General features: G+C 46.3%; 2 protein-coding genes across 4 annotated transcripts; one reads left to right on the top strand and one right to left on the bottom strand.

Annotated features, from left to right (window-relative positions):
* Positions 1–431: 431 nt before the first annotated feature.
* RARRES2 (retinoic acid receptor responder 2) lies at positions 432–12,934 on the top strand. Its single transcript, XM_089533944.1, has 5 exons — positions 432–623; positions 2,282–2,386; positions 9,033–9,137; positions 11,006–11,123; positions 12,731–12,934. The coding sequence occupies exons 1-4, from the start codon at positions 459–461 to the stop codon at positions 11,102–11,104; spliced, it is 474 nt and encodes a 157-aa protein (XP_089390070.1). The 5' UTR covers positions 432–458; the 3' UTR covers positions 11,105–11,123; positions 12,731–12,934.
* A 2,407-nt stretch (positions 12,935–15,341) lies between these two features.
* LRRC61 (leucine rich repeat containing 61) lies at positions 15,342–21,015 on the bottom strand. Of its 3 annotated transcripts, none has more exons than XM_089533934.1 (2): positions 20,651–21,015; positions 15,342–17,528 (listed from the first exon to the last, which is right to left on the bottom strand). In XM_089533934.1, the coding sequence occupies exon 2, from the start codon at positions 17,337–17,339 to the stop codon at positions 16,545–16,547; it is 795 nt and encodes a 264-aa protein (XP_089390060.1). In that variant the 5' UTR covers positions 17,340–17,528; positions 20,651–21,015; the 3' UTR covers positions 15,342–16,544. The 3 variants fall into 3 exon arrangements, with proteins under 3 accessions (XP_089390060.1, XP_089390058.1, XP_089390059.1); XM_089533932.1 differs by lacking the exon at positions 20,651–21,015 and adding an exon at positions 18,979–19,335; XM_089533933.1 differs by lacking the exon at positions 20,651–21,015 and adding an exon at positions 18,627–18,970.
* Between the last annotated feature and the right edge of the window lie 61 nt (positions 21,016–21,076).

Below are 21,076 nucleotides of genomic sequence, written 5' to 3'. Positions count from 1 at the left end.
CTTTGGAGACCTTTAAACAGAAGCTGGATGGCCATTTATCAGGGTTGTTTTGATTGAGAGTTCCTGCATGGCAGAAAGGGGTTTTACTGGATGGCCCTTGGGGTCTCTTTCACCTCTATGATTCTATGATTCTGGCTTGTTGACTGGTGCCACCTCGTCTCTCTGGGCAGGACTTGTGTGAAGGTGGGGAGATGGCCGCGTTGGCCATGCCCAGCTGATGCCTTTCCAGGTCCAGCTCTGCTCAGAGGCCACACCAGGCGCCCTTTGCTCATCCCTCTCTTTCATCTCCTGCACATGAAAACAGCAACCGCCAGCAAGGGCAGAGGGCAGAGAGGGAACCACCCCTGGGGCATCTCCGAGCGTGGACCCAAGTTAATGACCGACCAAGATCAACAAGCACGGAAGGGAGTCCGCATGCGCCAGTCACTGGGAAATAGATCCATCTGGGACACAGGAGGATGAAGGCTCTCCTGGTGTTATGCTTGGGCCTTTTGGCTCTGGTGCAAGCAAACCGGTCCCCTGTCCAGCAAAAGGCGCTGGACATTGTGCTGGAGTATTTCCACGGCCGAAGCTTCGTGCAGTCGGTGTTCAAGGAACAAACGGTGACCGAAGTCGCCAAAGAGGTGAGTGTTCCTCATCATGCAAAAGGAAGGAAGGGCAAGGGGTCATCCTCAAAGGACAAAAACACTGGGCATCCCACCTAAGTCCATTCCTTGGGGAAATCTCAGGACACGTTTTCCCTGGACATAGTTGCATGGGTCTGTTTCGGCACAGCAAAAATGTCTGGTGGCACCCAGGGTGACCAGATGCCATAACCGCAAAGGCGGACAGGGCACCATAAAATGTAGAACGTTAAAGACAAATCTTCAACATGACCAAATATAATCTAACAACACACTTATAAATATAAACCCTAATGGATCTAATAGATCCAACCTAGTCTGGAAAGGCCTGTCAGAAGAGATCCATCTTTATAGCTGTTTAAAAGGCTTCCAAGGTGGTCATATGGCGGATCCCGTCCAGCAGGTCGTTCCAGAGCCTGATGAGAAGGTCCTCTGGGTCACCGCAGAGAGCTTGGCCTTCTTCGGTTGTAGCAGATTCTTCCCAGAAGTGTGCAGGGAGGATAGTATGGAAGTAGGACCCAAGCCATGGAGGGCTTTAAAGGTTAGAACCAACACCTTGTACCTTGCCCGGAAACTGATAGGCAGCCAGTGGAGAGATTTTAGTACCAGTGTAATATGGGCAGTTCTGGATGTTGGCCACAGAGTTGCCCTGGAGGACCTAGAGATTCCTAGAGAGGATATTCTACTAGGCCTTTGTAGCTCTTCTATTGGAGTTCTATGATCAGTGTCTGTTGAACGTTGACCACAGAGTTGCCCTGGAGGACCTAGAGATTCCTAGAGAGAGCACTCTACTAGGCCTTTGTAGCTCCTCCAGTGCAACTCTGTGGTCAGTGTCTGTCGGATGTTGGCCACAGAGTTGCCCTGGGGGACCTAGAGATCCCTAGAGAGGTGTCCTCTCAGGTAAAAACATAGTGATTTTGTTATTTGTGGTTTTTCCACATTGACGGGGGTCCTGTGCCCCTAACCCCGGCAAATGTGGAGAGACAAGTGTATGTATGTTGTAAAGATGGCTGACCCTGCTCAGGTTCTGAAACTGGATGATGCACATTGTTTTTAGGATGCCTCTGGGGCCAGGGTTCCCAGATCGCACGGCTTGGCTCCCATCCCATCCCCAGTCCTGAGAGGAGGAATCTCAGGGCAAGAGCGCTGCCTTGAAAAGTGTGTGTCCAAATGTATGTTCTCCAGTGCATAGCCTTGGTGCTTTTTATTCAGATTTGTGGCTGTGGTTGTACTTGTCATGTTTAAAGACATGACCTCCCCATTGCTGCCCATGGAGGAGCAAGAGCAGGAGGAGAAGTACAAAACAGTCCCTTTTCAAAACTTGGTTTCAGTGACTGTCCATCATGCGCAACCATCTTGTAATAGTTTGGGACAATGTACTGTGGCTGAAAACGCTGGTTGCATTTAAAACAGCATGCCCTCTCTCCAGTCCATTTTAAATCATGATTTTTTAAATCTGTATATGAACTCTTATGAGTGCATCTTAATGATTTTATAGTGTTGTATTTTAACTGTTGGCTTATGTGTTTTTAGTTGTGTTTTGTATTTGTAATACAGTGTGTCGTGCCTTGAGGAGAGGAGGGAAAGAAAAATACTACTACTACGACGACTACTACTAATAATAATTTTGCTCTGACCTGGGTCTCGTGTATTTGCAGGAGTCCCCGACGGGGACCTTTGTCCACTTGGAGGTTGAACTTGCACAAACCCACTGCAGGAAACATCATCGGAGGACACAGAACTGCTCCGTCAAACCAGGAGGGGTGAGACAAAAGCCACTTGACACCAATGCATCTCCCTTGGAATGATGGCTTCATCCCCTGCCTGGCTCTTATCTTTCTTTTCCCTTTCTTTTCAAAGTCATACCTTTATTTTTTGGAGACCTTTCCATCATAAACCCATTGATGCCAGAATGGATCCTGATAAGACCCCTGCCCCAAGACAAAGCAAAGAGTTTGGAATCAACCAGCTGCAGATAATACATCGCTTCTCAAGACAGTGGTCCTTCCACTTTCGCTGGGGTCAGGGGTGAAGGACCCCCCTGAATGTGGGAAAATGCTATTCTTTTTACCTAAGAGAACACCTCTCCCAAGGTCCTCCAGTACAACTCTATGGCCAACAACTGCCAATAGCTGATCATATAGAATCATGCTGAAAGACCTACAAGAGCACAAGAGAAGTGTTTCTTTCTTGGAACATTTAGGTTCTCCAGGACCAACTCTATGGTCAACTTTGGGCAGAATGTCACTGGAGGACCGAGAGGTTCCTAGAGCGAATGTATTAATCAAAACTGCATGCTCTGCAGATGGCACTTGACACTTTCCAGATTAGCTAACATGAAAACAACCGTAGCTGCTGGAAATGTAAAGATAAAATAGGAAGCATGTGCCAGACGTGGTGGCAATCTGGGAAAGTGAGAAAACACTGGGGAAGAAGTATGCATGAAGTGATGCAGGAAGTATTGCAAAGAAATATCCCACTCCAACCAGAGTTGCTCCAGTTAAATATAATAGATCCAGTACAAGGGGAAATGACTCAGAATGAGAATAGTGTGGTCCTATATATGATAACAGCGGCACACATAGATCCATTTCAAACTGGCTTCAGGAGAGGATATGGGGTGGAGATTGCCATGGTCGCCTTAACTGATGACCTTCGTCTAAGCATTGACAGAGGAAGCGAGACCCTGTTGGTGCTATTAGACCTCTCAGCGGCATTTGACACAATAGACCACAACATCCTCTTGGAACGCCTGAGAGAGCTAGGAATTGGAGACACTGCTTTGCAGTGGTTCCGTTCCTTCCTCTCAGGTAGATTCCAGAAGGTGATGCTTGGGGACAGTTGCTCTTCAAAAACAGAGCTTAATTGTGGCGTCCCTCAGGGCACCATCCTGTCCCCAATGTTATTCAACATCTATATGAATCCATTGGGAGAAATCATCCGTAGACATGGAGCGGGGTGTTATCAGTATGCTGATGACACCCAAATAGACTTCTCCATGTCTCGGTCCTCAGCGATGGTGACAGATGGCATTTCTCCCCTCAGTCAATATCTTGCAGCAGTAATGGACTGGATTCAAGTTGAATCCAGACAAAATGGAGGTACTTACAGTAGGGGCCCCCAAACCAGGTATTGGGGTGCAACGTGAGCCCCTAGAGGGGCTCACGTTCCTCTGATAGGACTGTGTTCATAGCTTAGGGGTGCTTCTTGACTCCTCGCTTCAGATGAGGAATCAGCTGAATGCGACGGTCAATAGCGCCTGTTATCAGCTCCGACTTACGCCAGCTGCGCCCTTTCTTGGAGCCGGGTGACCTCGAAACGGTAGCACATGCGCTGGTAACCTCAAGACCAACTAGGAGTGACCACATTACACCTATATTAAAATCACTCCCCTGGCTGCCTATTTGTTTCCGGGCGCAGTACAAGGGGTTGGTCATTACCTTTAAAGCCCTCCATGGCTTGGGCCCAACCTACTTAAGGGATCGCCTTCTTCCATACAATCCGCCCCGTACCCTCAGATCCTCTGGGAGGAATTTGTTGCAGTCCACAAAGACCAGATTGACAGCAACCTCCCAGAGGACTTTTTCCGCAATCGCTCCCATTTTATGGAATGGCCGGCCGGACGAGATCCGTCAAATTGCCAACCTTGAGAGCTTCAGGAAAGCTGTCAAGACGGATCTCTTCCGGCAGGCCTTCCTGGAATAGGTCCCGGCCACCTAAAGATCCCCCCACAGACATATACAAGCCAAGACTCTGCCCACCGTTATTTTATTATTGTAGTATTGTTTTTAGATTTTAGTCTTCGTAATTTTAATGGATAGAACTTGTGATGTCCTGCCAGGACTATTTGAATCTCCCCCTGCATTTTCTTTCTTGTTGGTTCAGGCCATAGAATATTTTAGTGTAGGAATGTTCATTGTATGAGTTCTGGGAGGAGCTGTAGGATCCCCTGCATTTTCCCAGGTTTGCTTTGCCCTTTCCCAGCAAGCTCTGTTTTAGCTGGAGGCTTTTAGTTTGGGGCAGTCTTGGCTGTGAGCTGGCAGAGAGCTGTCTTTTGGTGGCAAAGAGGCCCAGGCAGCCGGAAAGGGCATTTCTTACACCCGTTAGCCAAATCCGTTACCAAGAACAAGTTAGCCAAATCACTTAGCCATTTTAGTTACCAACAGCAAGTGAATAAAGGAATTCAGGAGCTGAAAGACCTGGCACCAGCTCCATTGAGAGAGGAGAGCAAACCAAGATCAGACCCAGAAAGATGACATCCTGAAGATTGCCAAAAGTCAAATTGTCAAGTCTCTTTTATCTAGAGCTGGGGAGGAGAAAACTCTTTGCTTTTGTTCTTTAAATTAAACTTCCCCCTTTTTGAACTTTACATTCAGCTTCAGAGCCTTTTTGGGTAGAAGAGTTTGATCTCACCAGGGGACCGGCGTTGCGCACCCAAAGCTGCCACCATCTTTAGTTGGGTGTGTCTTCACAGAACTGTTTAATCCTTTTTAAAGGGGGGCGGAATTGTATATATTGTATTTTTTAAAGGTTGTACGCCGCTTTGATTGTGGAAACAAAAAGTGGGATATAAATTAAGATGATGATGATGATGATGATGATGATGATGATGATGATGATGATGATGATGATGATATGCTAAATTCTGGAAATCTAACACAATATCCTCTATAGAGGATGGAAAATTAAAGTCAGTGACTTTGCGATTGTGGACCGACTGTCCATGTATATCGCAGGGAAAACAACCCAACGATATGAAAGAAAATGGGAGCAGGCAGGATTACCATCTGGTTATATAAGGGTCTTAGTGAGCAATAGATGACCATTGTTGCTTTTGAATTGAGTAGAGACACATTGTGTGAGTTGATGAGCAGATACAATATATTTTAAATGGTTATAGGTAGGGATGCCATATCCCGGCTGCATCCGGGACTGTACTGGTTTTGGCGGTACCAGGCTGGTCTTGTCCCGGTTCCGCCAAATCCTGGGTTTGGGCCCGGCCTCTGGGCCAAGCCCACTCATGCGGCCATTGCCGCGGCCACAAATGTGCGTGGCTGGCCGCGCTGCCCATCTCCTCCTCCTCCTCCACCACCTCCCCCTCCCCCTCCTCTGTGCGGCTGCGCCAACCTCCTCCTCCATTTCCATGCAGCCATGCTGCCTTCCTCTACCACCTCCACGCGGCCATGCCACCCACCTCCTCCTCCTCTGTGCGGCCCGCAGGAGTTGTCCAGGCCGGGGACGGAGGAACCTCCTGCTTGCGCGTGTGCGCATGCAGGCACCTAAGAGGACCACTGGTCCCCTTGAGACTGGCTGGCCAATGGGAGAGGAGCGGGAGCGGGGCTGTTTCCAGCCCCAGTCTACAATTGGCCAGCTTCAATGAGGAGGTGGAGTCTCGGAGAAAGAGGAGGTGGGGGAGGAAGAGGAGGACTGAGGGTGGGCCTCTGGACACGAGGGAGGGGAAAGGAAAGGGCCATATGGCGCCAAACAGGAGGAGGAGGAGGAGGAGGAGGAGGAAGTGGAGGAGGAGGAGGAGGAGGAGGAAGAGGAGGAGGAGGAGGAAGAGGAGGAGGTGAGTGGCATTTCCTAAGGTGTTTTTTTAAAATTTATTTTCTGTTTATGTTTGGCGCTTTGAATGCTAACAAGTCTGCCTTTCTTGGACAATGATAGTGATGATGATGAGGATGGTGATATTGATACTCTCAGAGGCATGGCCAATGTAAGTTGCTCTGATTTTTACAAACTCATGCGCAGTGAATAAAAACCAAAGGACCTTGACCAAGTAGACACTTCTGAGAAGTACAGTTGGGGTAAGAAACCTGAAGCCGAGGGCAAATCCACTTCTTGTTAAACCACCTTGACATGTTCAATATGCATAGACATGTTAACCCATGTTCAGTGTTAAACCCAAAGGGTTTGGTTATAGAATCATAGAATCATAGAATCGTAGAGTTGGAAGAGACCACTAGGGCCATCCAGTCCAACCCCATTCTGCCATGCAGGAAATCCAAATCAAAGCATCCCCAGCAGATGGCCATCTAGCCTCTGCTTAAAGACCTCCAAGGAAGGAGACTCCACCACACTCTGAGGAAGGAGTGTGTTCCACTGTCGAACAGCCCTTACTGTCAAGAAGTTCTTCCTAATGTTGAGGTGGGATCTCTTTTCCTGTAGCTTGCATCCATTGCTCCGGGTCCTGTTCTCTGGAGCAGCAGAAAACAACCTTGCTCCCTCCTCAATATGACATTCCTTCAAATACTTAAACAGGGCTATCATATCACCTCTTAACCTTCTTTTCTCCAGGCTAAACATCCCCAGCTCCCTGAGTCGTTCCTCATAGGATAAGGTTTCCAGACCGTTCACCATTTTAGTCTTCCTCCTTTGGACACATGGCTCCAGTTTCTCAATGTCCTTTTTGAATTGTGGCGCCCAGAACTGGACACAATATTCTAGGTGGGGCCTGACCAAAGCAGAATACAGTGGCACTATTACTTCTCTTGATCTAGACACTAGAATTTTATTGATGCAGCCTAAAATAGCATTGGCCTTTTCAGCAGCAGCATCGCACTGTTGACTCATGTTCAACTTGTGGTCTACTTGGACTCCTAGATCCCTTTCACATGTACTTTCATTCAGCCAGGTGTCACCCATCCTATATCTGTGCATTTTATTTTTCCGCCCTAAGTGCAATACCTTACATTTCTCTGTGTTGAATTTCATTTTGTTAGTTTAGGCCCAGCTTTCTAGTCTATTCAGGTCATTTTGAATTTTGATCCTGTCCTCTGGGGTATTAGCTATTTCTCCTAATTTGGTGTCATCTGCAAATTTGATAAGTATGCTCCCAATTCTGTCATCCAGGTCATTGATAAAGATGTTGAATAGCACTGGGCCCAGGACAGACCCCTGTGGGACCCCTATGGAATAAGCCTCTGAAATATGCAAGAGGCCATGTTAAATAAAGCCATGTTCAATGCCCAAATGTGCTCTTGTGTGGGGGTTGGACAGAAAGGGAAGTACATTTCTGCCATCTGTCTAGGAATAATGCCAAAATGTCCTCCATTTTGAGCATGCCTAAGAAACATGCGTTTATATGAATGCTTTTTTAAATTATTAATTTTTTTCGTGTGTCCTCCATTTGGGGCTAAATTTTGTCCTACATTTGTCCTACATTTTTTAACATTTGTCCCAGTTTGGAGGTTGACAGTTATGGCAACCCTAGTTATAGGCCACTGAGGAAGACTGAGGTCGAAACGCGTCTGGCCTTTAGTGTTTTATATCATTTTATGTTTTAATTTTTTGCTTTTGCATAACTCTTAGTGGGGTGTTGTTACCCTTTTAGGAATTTTACTGGCTTTCCTGCTCCAGGGTTTATTTAATCCCTTATTTCTTCACAGTAGTGTCTTTTGGTAATTGGAAGTGGGATGTAATTTATTTAGTTAATTTCTACACATATAGATTTTCTTTGGCAGAACCCTTCAGTTTTGTTTTTGTTCCCAATAATGATGCCATTATTCAGTCAGCCCTCCGCATTTGCAGCTTTGACTTTTGCAGCTTTGATTGTTCATGGATTTGATTAATATGTTATCTCTAGCAATCTCTAGGTATTCCAGGGCAACTCTATGGTGAACATTTCCACTTGATGATGAGTTAGTTTTAAGATTAATTGTATTATTTATAATTGATGTATTTTATATGTATTTTATTATTGATGTATGGGTTTTAATGGACTGTAATCCCACCTCGATCCATCCAGGAGACAGGAAAATATAAATAAATTTATTATTATTATTATTATTATTATTAGAGAAGTATTCTCTCTTAAGGCTCTCTAGGTCCTCCATTGTGACTCTTGGCAGAAGTTGACCACAGCGTTGCTCTGGAGGACCTAGAGATTCCCAGAAAGAACATGATGATGATGATGATGATGATGATGATGATGATGATGATGTTAATCTGTAGAATCAGTACATAGAGAGATCTTGTGGCACCTTTGACACTAAATGAAAGAAAGAAATTGGTAGCATGAGCTTTCGTAGACTTAAATCTACTTCCTCAGATGTATTTCAAATTTGGGAATAATCAAGTCCCCAGACGTCAGAGCCACAAATGTGTAATAATGAGGAAGAGATGGATGGCATCATTGTTGGGAAGAAACAAAGGAGAGCTGGCTAAGGATACCTAAATTACTACTAGTAAAAATTAATTTGACTAAATAAAAATGAATTTAACAGAAGAAAAAAATCTGGAGGGAAATGGACAGGTAACACTTTGACAGGTAAGTGACAAGAGCCATCAAGAGCCGACATGACATGGCACTGGACCAATGGCCAGTTTGGATGACCCTTGGGTGCCTCTTGCAAAAGCAGCCATACTCTCTCTCTGACCTGTTCTCTCTCTCTCTCTCTCTCTGTCCAGAGGAGACAGATCTGCTTGGCTTGCTTCTCATTTGAATCCAGGAACCTAGACACCATCTTGGACAAAACGATGCATTGCCTCTCACAGCAGAGCACCATCTTCCAGGTGAGAACCCATGGAAGGAGGGAACTGCAGAGTTGGAAGGGGGGACCCCAAGGGCTGCCTAGTCCAAACCCTGCCAGCGCAGGAAGGCTAACCTTGGTGGAAGAGGTGCCATCCTTCCTACTTCCCTACTGAAAGTTTTGGGACAGATAGAGAGTGAGGGGTGAGCTGCATAGGATATTTTTGGAGATACACCTAATGGCCTAAAGGTTTCCTAAAGTTAAAGGCCACGGTTTGTCAGTTTGATTTACCAAAAGCAGGTCCACATTCACGCTTCACAGAGAGGCTCCTGGACCTAGGGGTGTGATCCAAAAAGGTCCATATACACCTTAATGTTCCGTATGTACATACAGTGCACTCTTGCTTTACGCGGGAGATCCGTTCCGGACTCCCCCGCGTAAAGCAAATTACGTGTATGTTCAAGCCCCATTTAGATGAATGGGGCTTGAGCATGCGGCGGCACGCATGTGCCATGGGCATGGGATGCACCGCCCCTTCCTCCCTGTGCGGCTTTCAGAGTATGTTGAAAGCTGCGTAAAGCACGGCCGCATATGATGCGGGCACACTGTACTGTTCTTTCAAGGAATCTCTAGGTCCTCCAGTGCAACTCTGCGGTCAATATCTGTCAGACATTGACCATAGACTTGTGCTGGAGGAGCTCCAAATGCCAAGCAGAGTGTCCTCTCTAGAAATCTCTATGTCCTTCAGTGTGACTTTTGGTGAAAGTTGACCATAGGGTTGCCCTGGAGGACCTAGGTATTCCTAGAGAGAACATAATAATAAAATCTGTGATTAATCAGATCTGCAAAAGTCAAAGCGACAAATGTGGAGGAATGAGTGCATTTTCTGGAAAGAAAAAGCTGCACAGAAAATGCTATAATTGGGGACTTATCCTGAGAAAACAGTTGCATGTGACTGAACTGCATAAGAAACACTTTTTCCTGGGCAGAAGGTAACATTGCCACATAGAAGTATTATTTTCTGTATGCCGTTTCCTGCGCAGAAGATATTGTTTCCTATGGAAAGTAACCACAGGCAAATATTGTGCAGAATAAGTCCTGCGTTCTGAAAATAGTTTTTCAAGAATTTTTCGCACTGGGAAAAATGGCTAAAATTACTTTGGAAATAAAATTAGTGAAAAATTACTTCTCCAGCACAAAGGGCTGGCATCCTGTCGGAAATTACGCCATCGTAAGCCAATGTACGATTGTGTAAAGTTGAATTGCGCCATTGCACAACAGTCGTATTTTCAGAAGGGGAGCGGAAATGGTTTCACAAGTGAAGCCATGCAGCATGGCCATTGTGCAACAGTCGTGTTGCACTAAGTGTCTCTTTGCACAACAGGGCACCCTGCACAGGGCTCCAGCGCACACCATCGCAATTCACTAGAAGGGTAGCGTTACTGTGTCAAAGATGAAGCTCCATCATGGCAAAACTGCACACCATACCCTCTAATACAGGATCTCAGCCATGCTTCCAAATGATTGTTCAACTTTAATGTATGAATCAATCAGTTACTGTTTGCTTAATCAGGTTAGTGCCTTAATAGGAAAGGGCTGACCAGGTTGCCTCCGTTTTATTTCTATCCAAAAGATGCCTTTCATCGTCTGCCTAGTTTTCTCTGCTTGCTTTATTTCCTCATGTTCTCTGTGACTGAGGGCTTCTTAGCAAAACACAGAAGTGTTTTTATGTCTGAGTAAGATGGCTGAGCCTTAATACAGGGCACAGGCAAAGAAGAAACCTCCCCAAAAGTGGGCGAGTTCTTCACTGCAACTGATCCTATGATTCTGTGCAGAAACCTGTGGGGTAAATCTGCACCCCTGAGCCGTGCCGTTTTGCGTTTCATCTGTGCCCTTTGGATTGTCCTGCAGGAGACAAAGAGGAGGCACGCCGAGGACTGCGAAAAGGTCAAGAACGCCAATGGATTCTACCTGCCGGGCCAATTTGCCTTTTCCAGAGGGCTTCCATGAGGAGTCCCCAGAATGTGGGGTGAGTGCTGTTCCGCTCTGATGCTTCGGGGCGCTGGAGAAATGCACGGTCCGCAGGTACCTGGTTGGGGGACAGTCTAGCCAAAGTGGAGCATTGCACCTTGTCTGTGGGACAGATGCACCCTTGTGTTTTGCATTTGGGTTGCAATGGCACAGTCTGGGCCAAGTTGGTCCCAGAGGTTGGCATACATCAGGGGTGGGGGAAGTGTGGCTGGTGGCTCACGTGTGCCCTTCAGGGCCATTTTCCTGACTGGCTGCACCCCAGGCTTCAAATACAGTATATTTATGGTTAAAAATATTGCCCTGTTTCCCCCAATGAACTTGGTGTGGGAGGACAACGGTGCCATACAATCCGCCCTATGCCCTCAGGTCCTCTGGGAGGAATTTACTACAACCCTTAAAGACCAGGCTGACGGCGACCTCCCAGAGGACATTTTCTGCAACCGCTCCCAATGTATGGAATGGCTGCCGGACGAGATCCGTCACATTCACAATCTAGAGAGCTTTAAAAAAGCCATTAAGACAGATCTCTTCCGGCAGGCCTTCCCAGAATAAAATACTCAGCCACAGACAAGACTTTCCATCTAGTGACTCTGCCCATGATGAGTTTTTGTTTGCTTGTTTGTTTGGATTAGTTGGTTTTTAATCTTATATTGTTTAATGTTGTTTTAAGGGGGGGTACTGTGTATATATAGTTGTATTTTAACTTGCTGTGTGCTGCTTTGATTGCTTGGCAAAAAGTGGGATAGAAATAAAAATGTTATTTTATTATTTATTTATTGGGGGCTAGGAAGTCTTCCAGAGCATCCTGACTTTTTGATTAATGTCGATCTGATTTAGAAAAAGTTTTTTCTGGGTCTAAAACAGTGCAATGGGGGGGGGGGCATGACAACATTGGCACCTATGCCCCATAGAGGGCATTGGGAGAGATTTGGGGGCAATCTAATCTATGGAGTTTATCACACGGGAGGCTAAGTGCCTAAATCCTGTGCATAAACGGGATCTAAATCCCGGAAAAATCCTGCAAAAAGAAGGATCGTTTTCAGACTCATTGGGGGCATTGACCATTACTGCGAAAATAACCTGCCCAGAAAGTGGACAAAATCAGCTGCTTTTTACTCCTGGAAGAATCCTGGAAGTAAAAAGCAGCCGATTTTGTCCACTTTCTGCGTGGGTTAATGCCAGATTAATGTTCAGTGCCCCTGTCATCATGTGAACATGACCCCACTTTTGTGGATTTTCCCATTTTAAATCCCATTTTTGCATGGGATAAACCCTATGTCAGTTGCCCATCCCTGGCGTTTGGAGATGTTTATAGCAGGGGGGAATTGTTTGCCAGCACATGCCTCTGCCTTCATGTTCCAAAGTGACAAAGTTGTTTGCATTCACTTAACAGCAGAGGGGAAGAGGAAGAAAAGGCAGAACCTTGCCCTTCCCAGGAGGCTCAAGCAAAAGCAAACTGCTGCAGCCCCTCCTAGCTTCTGCATCCTTCCTTATGACTAGTTTTGGCTAGATTCTGAGGTTGCTTGGCCACATGTGTCCCCTCTTCCATCTGTCAAATGTATGTCAAGGGCCCTCATGCGGTATCACTGTCTCCTCTTCTCCTAGGTGAGACCCACATTCAATGGACTCTTCCCTGAATAACCAACAAAGGAAGCCTCCATGGAGCCAAGCAGAAGACAATCCGGTCTCAGCGCCTCAGGGATCGCGGAGTCTCCTCCTGACTGCGCTTTCTTAAGCCTGGCTTTTGGATTTTCTCTCTATATTTCTCTTCTTATCCCCACAATAAAATGCTTAAGTGGGGTCGTCCTATTCGTGGTGTGTAGTTACTCCAAAGGGGAATTTCCAGATTGAGACAATACATACCACCACTTTCCTTTTCCAGGCTTTTCCACAAAGGTTCAAAAATTGAGTTAACCTTGTGTGAAAAACACACTGCAGAAATAATCCAGTCTGAGACTTCTTTAACTGTCCTGGCTCAATGCTAGGGAATTCTGGGAACTGTAGTTTTGTGAGACTTTTAACACCTTTGCAGCACCTTTGAGGCACCTTTAACTGAGCGAAAGAAGTTGTAGCACAAGCTTTCAAGTTTACAAAAGCTCATACTACAACTTTTACCACATAGGCCTGTTACAGACTGCCAAAATATAGCTGCTTCGGGTCTCTTTGGAGGTATGCTATTTCAATGATGCATGGGTCCTAAGAGTCCAGAGGTCGCACCAATTCCACACTCCATTCCTAAGCACCGGAGTGCAGCTTTTGGTGCAGCTTCTGGATTCTTAGGATGCATGCGTCATTTAAATAGCATATCTCCAAAGAGACCCGAAGCAGCTTTATTTTGGCAGTCTGTAACAGGCCATAGTTAGTCTCAAAGGTGTGGCAAGATCCCTTTGCACATTGGTTAAGGATGTGAGTTCTTTTCTGGAGAAAGCAAACAGGTCCCCACTCCAAGATTGAGGGATGTGAAACTGGGGGGTGCAGACGGTCTTTAATGGGCACAACTCCCCCCCCCCCAAAAAAAAGGACAAAGCCACAAGCCAGGGAAGGACAAAGCCACAAGCTTCAGAATTCACTTTCCTGGGACAGAGGAAGAATTTCCATGACAAAGGTGGTCAATTGTCAGAGTTAGGGACACACTGGGTTCCCCCAAATTAATACTTGTTTTTTGTTGCTCCCAAACCATCTCTCCATTCTCCTGGACTATTATAGTGGAGAAGGCCACCCCTGCCTTCCAAGGAACCCTTACCTCTTATGCGACTTAAAATCTCTGGACCTTGGAACAACTTAAACTATCAAAAGTAAGTGATTTGGATCTTGTGGACTAAGCATTTTAATTGTCCTGTCCTGAATGAAATCAGTGTTTTGAACAACCCAGGAACACCAGGCTGTTGGTGAAGAAACTGTATGGCAGAGGGTTGGGATGGATGGCCTTTGGGTCCCTTCCAGTTCAGTGTGATCCTAACAGCAGCCTGGGAAATAGAAACTTTGTCAGCAATTGAGCAGTCTGCCAATTAATTACAGTTGGCCCTCCTTATCCATGGATTCGGGTTGATTCCGTGGAGTCAACCATCCATGGCTTGATCATTTATTTATTTTTTAAATCTCAGAAGGCAAACCTTGCTTGTATAAGGGGGACTGAGACTGTTTATAATGGGACTTGAGCATCCATGGATTTGGGGATCCATGGAATGTGTTGTGTGTGTGTCCTGGAACCAAATGCCCTCAAATACCAAGGCCCCACTGTAATTAATCACTTGAGCCACCTTGAGTCCCAGGCCCAGAGACAGCCGGGATGCCAGTTAATTAATTAGTTAATTCTGGGATTACACTGGTGCTCAAATTCCAATGCAAGTCAATCAAATAAAGTTAAAAGATAAATTCCATTCAGTTGCCCCTGCAGAAAAACTCCCAACTTAAGTGATAACTTGACTTTAACCAGTCTGTAGAGAGATCTTGCAGCATCTTTGAGACTCACTGAAGGAAAGAAGTTGGCAGCATGAGCTTTCCTAGGAGTTTATCACATGGGAAGAATCCCATACAGAAACTAAACTCAAAACAACCCACACTTGCGGGTTGTTTTTCAGACAACATTTGGCGTTTACCCAAACGGAAAGTGGAAAAAATCTGCATTTGTGGGATGTTTATCAGACAATGTTTGTGTGAAAGAGAAATAATGCGAAAATAACCCAAATGCAACGTTGTCAAAATCACCACCTTTTTTCTTTTGCTAAATTCCGAAAGTACAAATTGGCTTTCTGTTTGGATTATTTTTGCATTATTTCCCTTTCACAGTAACACAACTGACAAACAACACCTGGATTTTTAAATCCCTTTTCTGAACGGGATTTTACCAATTCGCCCTCTGTGTGATAAACTCCCTAGACTGAGGTCTGCTTCCTCAGATGTAGACTGGAGCATCCGAAAGCGCATGCTGCTACCTTTCTTTAGTCTCAAAGGTGCTACAAGATCTCTTTGCATACTAATTCTACAGACTAGCACAGCTATGTCTTTGGTTTCAACCAGTGTGTTGCTTTTCTCCAGGTGGCATCCCTCCCTGAGGTATTCCTGAATCTAAGGCAGGCTGCTGCTCAACAGGGGCAGCCTTGCACCCATCCGGGAAGCAGGAAAGGCAGAGGGAAGCCAAGGTAGCAGGGGGAGAAACGTCAAGTTTATTTCACAAGACAAATGCACATAGCCTTCCCACCCACAAGCCCACCCACTCCACAGATTCCAGATTCTAGGCCCCCTTGGTCATCCCTACACCGCCTTTACTAAGGCTTGAGACGCCGTCCTTGCGGCCCATCTGTTTTCACAGCTTTCACCCTTACAGCAGCAGCCTTATGCTCCTTTGCAGTCATGGCTCCATCATGCAGAATCCTGGGATACACAGCTTGCTGGGGACCCAGAATTCTTGCAATTCCTCTGAGCTACAGAACTCTATTAGAGAAGTCACAGTTGTCTTGCAAACTACAAATCCCAGGAGTCCACAGCATGGAATAATGATGGTCAAAGCGGTACAGAACAGATGCAACAAGGCAGTGCACAGACCTCAGGGTACTCTTATCCCAACTTCTTTAATCTGGCAAACCCCTTCCCCATTCTCCCCTCCCTGACATGCACAATGAAAGCCAAGCGACAACACAACACCCCTCTTCATGCCCCTGACTTAGCAGAATGTCCTTTCTTGGATTCCAAAGCGGCTTAAAGACACACCAAGGAGGAAGTCTGAGATCCCCAGGGCCATGAAGTAGCATTCCCAGGAATCCAAACAGGGAACATGGGGTGGAGCCACGTTGTACACAATGATAGCGCTGTGGTTCCCCTTTAACTGCCATGGCTCCCTTGTGGAATCCTGGGATTTGTAGCTTTGAAAGGTATCTCCAAAACAAATGAAGGACCAAAGGTTGGGAACCACTGCCTTCAAAACAACGTTAGAGCTCTCTGGGAGAGAATTCTGAGTATCTCAGAGAACGACAGAGGATTCCAGTGGATGGAGCCAAGGCAATTTAAGTATGAAACTGATATAATGCCGTAGTGCGGCTACACCCATCGTGGCATTAAATGCTGGCTTTGTTTCTTGACAACAGCTTGAATGTTGTACTGATGCAGCCCTCAAGCGCCAGATGTGAGCTGAGCTTGATCCAGATGTGCTTCTGAGCCTGTCTGGAAAGGCCACTGGGGTGACCTGAGGCTCCTGACCTCTGTGGGTTTGGCTGGGTGAGGTAGCCATCCACTTGGAGTGGACTTCCACGTAGTTTTGGCCTGTGATGGGGAAAGGCGAGGGGGTCCCCTGGCAAAGCTTGGACCCTTCCTTGTAGTTGTTTAGAGCTAGGACAGGATGGGAGTGGAGTCATTACAGTTCCAAAACTCTATGGGAAAATGATCAGGGACAGGGAAGGATGGCCTGGACACCCGGGAGGGTTCAGAAGAGGTAGGAGCTGGCGTCGGGGCGGATGTTGAGGGCCCTCTCGGCCTGGGAGATGGTGTCGTCGGCCCGCTTGCCCAGCTCCCGGCATTCCTGGAGGGCCTCATTGAATTGCTTGTAGGCCTCCTCCACAATGGAGCTCCTCCTGGCCGGCCGGACATCCCAGTAGCCCTCCTCCACCCAGGGCTTGCTGTGGCCGGTCAGTTCGGCCAGGCCAGCCCGGCTGGGGCTGTGGAAGCGTTTGAGGGAGTTGTCCAGGTCTTTGCAGAGCTGGTAGAGCTCGCTCCCACGCCCGGAGACCCTCTCCCCATCTATGACTTTCACCCCGGGGAACATTTCGGCGATGGCAACGCGGTACCCGGCAGAGGCGCAGAAGGGGTTGGCGAGGCGGCCCATGGGGTTGGCGAAGCGCATGCTCTCCAGGTGCCGCAGCCCCGTCAGGCACTGCAGCTGCTGGAGGCTGCCCAGGAGGTTTCCCGCCGCATTGAGGCTCTGGAGGCGCTCGCAGCCGGCCAAGGGCTCCAGGCTGGACACGCGGTTGGAGGAGATGTTGAGGACGGCCAAGGCTTTGAGTGAGGAAAGCGGGCCCAGGTGGGTGATGGCGTTCCCCGACAGGTCCAGCCACTCCAGGCTGGCGCACTCCCCGAGGCAGCCCAGGTCGCAGATGCCCAGGCCGCGCAGTTTCAGCAGCAAGATGGACTCCAGGTCAAACTCTCCAGTCTTGGCCTTCAGCAGCTGGGAGGTGATCTTCACAACCTCGGCCTCATCACCTTTCTCCCCACGGCCTTCCATTTTGGGCCGCACTGAGAAAAAGGCAGCAAGGCCGCTCTCACTTCACTCTGTGGCACCTCGTTCCTGTCGCCACCGATGAGGACTATCGGATAGACGCAATCCAACTCTTTGCCTCTGAGGACAGCACTCCCTATGCCCCAAATGGGTACCATGAAGGACAAGGCAGGTGGACACCGGTCACTGAAGAGCCTGGAAAGGAGGAACAGGATCAAAATGCGGCCAAGATATCCTATTATTAAACTTACAACAGCACACAAAATTCACAAAAGAGCAATAGCAACAGCAGCTTCATTATATACTGCTTCATGCCACTCTAAGCAGTCTCTAAGCTGTTTACAACTGTAAGCAATATCTTTTGGGTCCCTTCCAACTCCATAGAATCATAGAGGCTGGATGGCCATCCATCAGGGATGCTTTGATTGAGAGTTCCTGCATGGCAGAATGGGGTTGGACTGGATGGCCCTTGGGGTTCCTTCCAACTCTAGGATTCTATACATCCATCCATCCTTATCCATAGATTATTTATCCACAGATTCAAGCATGCAGGGTTTGAAAATATCCATTTTATATAAGGGACTCTAGTTTGCTATGCCATTATATTTAATAGGACTTGAGCATCCATGGATTTTGTTATCCACAGGGGATCCTAGAACCAAACCCCAGCAGATAACAAGGGCCCACTGTAATCCCCTCTTAACCTTTTCTCTAAGCTAAACATATCCAGCAGCTCCCAGGGTTTTTTTTTTTTTAGGGGGGGGAGTGGGCTACAAATAATACAAATACCACTTGCCCTTCTTATACACGGATTCAAGCATCCACGGTTTAAAATGTTCAAAAAAAGTACAAATTTCAAATATGAAACCTTGATTTTCCATTTTTATATGGGACACCATTTTGCTATGTCATTATATTTAATGGGACTGGAGCATCCACAGATTTTGTTATCCATGGGGGATCTTGGAACCAAACCCCAGTGGATAACAAGGGCCCACTGTAATCATAATCATAATCAAATACAGGTATTCTGAAATCCACAAATATCCCAAACCCCAAACCCTTCTGGTCCCAGGCATTTCAGATAACAAGGGAGACTCAGCCTGTGGCTTTGTGGCTTTGTACCTCTGCCTGTTGGTTGTGTGCATCAGACACAAATTGCACAGGTACATTTGCAGTGTGAAATGCACACATGCGTGCCCAGAAGCACGCTTAGTCCCCAATGCACAATTGTAGCCTCCCAATATATTGCGATAGAACCGGTTCTTTCCCTGGCCCACCTTTGTGGCTCACCTTCCACATGCCCTCCATCACCCTGTTTCCAACATCCCGTTTCCACGGCAACCTGGACCAGAGCTGCATCCCTGGAGCTCTCCCTGTCGCTCAAGGCCCTGGCTTTGCTTCTGGACCAATGGTTAGCAATTGGAAATGTGCCCCCTTTCCTGGCCCAGACCTTAGGGTTGCCAGGTGCAAAACTGGAGAGGGCTTCTGTGCCTTTTGTGTGCAGAAGAGGACATTTCAGCAGGTGTGGCTTGCTACCTGGCCGTGGGGCAAGCATCCCCTTGCAGAAATGTCCCCCTTGAAAAGCACAGGAGCTTTGTCCAGTTTTCTATCTGGCAACCCTCCATAGTGATGCTCCTCTTACCCCTCTTGCGAGAGCAATGCTGCTTCTGCTTTTCTCCATTGCTTTCTGCTCCTAGTGCTCAGGTCCTTCCCCTGCTTAGGAACCCAGGCCTCGTTGCCAAGGCAACACACACAATTGTGTGTTGCTGCTGCAACAAGAACAGCCTCAGCATCAGCAGCATGACAAGGCCTGGCCTGGGCCCAGTTAAAGGGGCAGCAGTTGGCTGGAGTGGGTGGGTTTCGAACCCGAAATTTCATTTTGCACAAAAACCTTGCAATTTGGGATTTATCAAACTGATTTCCAACTGTCATTTTGCAAAAGGAAGATTGAGAAACAGAGAGAGAGAGAGATTGGCCAATATTTCTTCTTTGTGTTTTAGAGGGCACTGCATCTCCCAGAATCCACAGCAATAGAATTGACTTCCAAATCTCATTCTGCAATCTATGCTTATCTTTGGAAACCTTGGCCAAGCTTTCAGGTTTGCTTTCTTCATTTTTAAGGCATTACTTTTAAAGCAGATTTTTTTCTCTCTTTCTCCCAAATGCACAATGCACTTTAGTAATGTTTATAAGCTTCCTGAATTGTTAGCAGGGGAGAGTTCAAAATGCAGACGCACAAATATATATTTTTCGTTGCTGGTCTCTGGAAAGTAAACACAAGGATTCCTTCTGCAAACAAGAGATAAGCAGCTCCAAAGAGAGACATGCACAGCCCCCCCCCCCCAAATGCACTGCGCATCTGTTTTGGACTGGAGTGTCACAACCTGGCCTTGCAAAGCGGCATTGTTTTTGTGCAATTCTGATGGACCGATATTCGAATGCGTGGACTTTTTCTCCTCTGCTTTTCATGTTATGCCTCCAAATGCAGTCTTTCTAGTTCAGGATTGTTTTTTGGAGACAAAACCTGACTTTATAAGTACCAACTACAGTTGCCTACAATGGGCCTCTTTTAGGAGTGCTTCAGCTGGCATCTGCACCGCAGAAATAATGCAGTTTGGCAACGCTTTAGCTGTCATGGCTCAATGCTGTGGGATTTTGGAATTTGTAGTTCTGTGAGACATTTGGCCTTCCCTGTCAGAGAGCCCTGCCGCCACAACAAACTACATATCCCAGGATTCCATAGGATGGAGGCATTGCAGTTAAAGCAGTCTCAATCTAGATTGTTTCTGCAGTGTGGATGCAGACTATGTGTTGCACTGATAGGTCTTTTCATGTACATTAACAATATATGTATACATTATGTGTGTATATATATATATATATATATATATATATACACACACACACATATATAAAATGTATATATATAATGTATATACATGTGTGGGTAGATATATATGTGTGTGTGTGTGTGTGTGTATAAATATGTGTATATATCTATATATCTACACACACATGTATAAAATTGTATATATATATATATATGTGTGTGTGTGTGTATATAATATGCATCTATACACACATATATGTATACACCACACATATACCCAACACATATACATGTATATAGTGTACATATATATATACCTGCATAATATATATATATATGTGTGTATGTATGTATGTATAAAAATGTATGTATTCCATGTTATTTGATCTAATTTGGAAAAGCGGTATATAAATAAACATTATTATTATTATTATTATTATTATTATTATTATTATTTTCAGGCCCCGGTCTGTCTTTAGCCCACCTCACTAGAAGATCCTGACTGGTTAATTTATGATTTTGATTTTTACAGAAGAGCAGCCAAGGAGTCTAAACGTGTCCCATTTTGTTTATTTTGCTGCTAGCTTTGAAACTGTGAACTCTTATCTCCTCTGGTCTTTTGGCGGCTTCCAAGGGCCGACAAAACGGCTGGGAAGCTTATGATAAGAGCTGCTCTTCATCACTTCTGAGGGGAAAAGTGTGTTTTTGGGGCCTGAAGGTTTCACCCAAGAAACACCCAAACACTTCATCGCAAAGGCTGGGCTGATCATGGAAGGCAGGATTTTATCCCACGGAGGCCATTTTGATGGTCTCCATCCTGTTTTGCTTCCATCCTCACAGCAATGATGGTTTGCCATCATCTTGGGTCCAACTGGTTTATGCCAAACCATTTTTTGGGGAGAAAAGACTG

This window comes from Sceloporus occidentalis, unplaced genomic scaffold (assembly GCF_023333645.1).
Source record: "Sceloporus occidentalis isolate IW3139 unplaced genomic scaffold, rSceOcc1.0.p SCAF_7, whole genome shotgun sequence".
Classification (NCBI taxonomy): domain Eukaryota; kingdom Metazoa; phylum Chordata; class Lepidosauria; order Squamata; family Phrynosomatidae; genus Sceloporus; species Sceloporus occidentalis.
Note: the sequence above shows the minus strand (reverse complement) of the source record. Positions and strands in the feature narration are given on the sequence as shown.

Coding starts and splice junctions, on each gene's coding strand:
- RARRES2 (XM_089533944.1), top strand. CDS start 459: ATGAAGGCTCTCCTGGTGTTATGCTTGGGCCTTTTGGCTCTGGTGCAA. Junction 624..2,281: donor TGACCGAAGTCGCCAAAGAG/GTGAGTGTTCCT, acceptor GTGTATTTGCAG/GAGTCCCCGACGGGGACCTT. Junction 9,138..11,005: donor AGCAGAGCACCATCTTCCAG/GTGAGAACCCAT, acceptor ATTGTCCTGCAG/GAGACAAAGAGGAGGCACGC.
- LRRC61 (XM_089533934.1), bottom strand. CDS start 17,339: ATGGAAGGCCGTGGGGAGAAAGGTGATGAGGCCGAGGTTGTGAAGATC.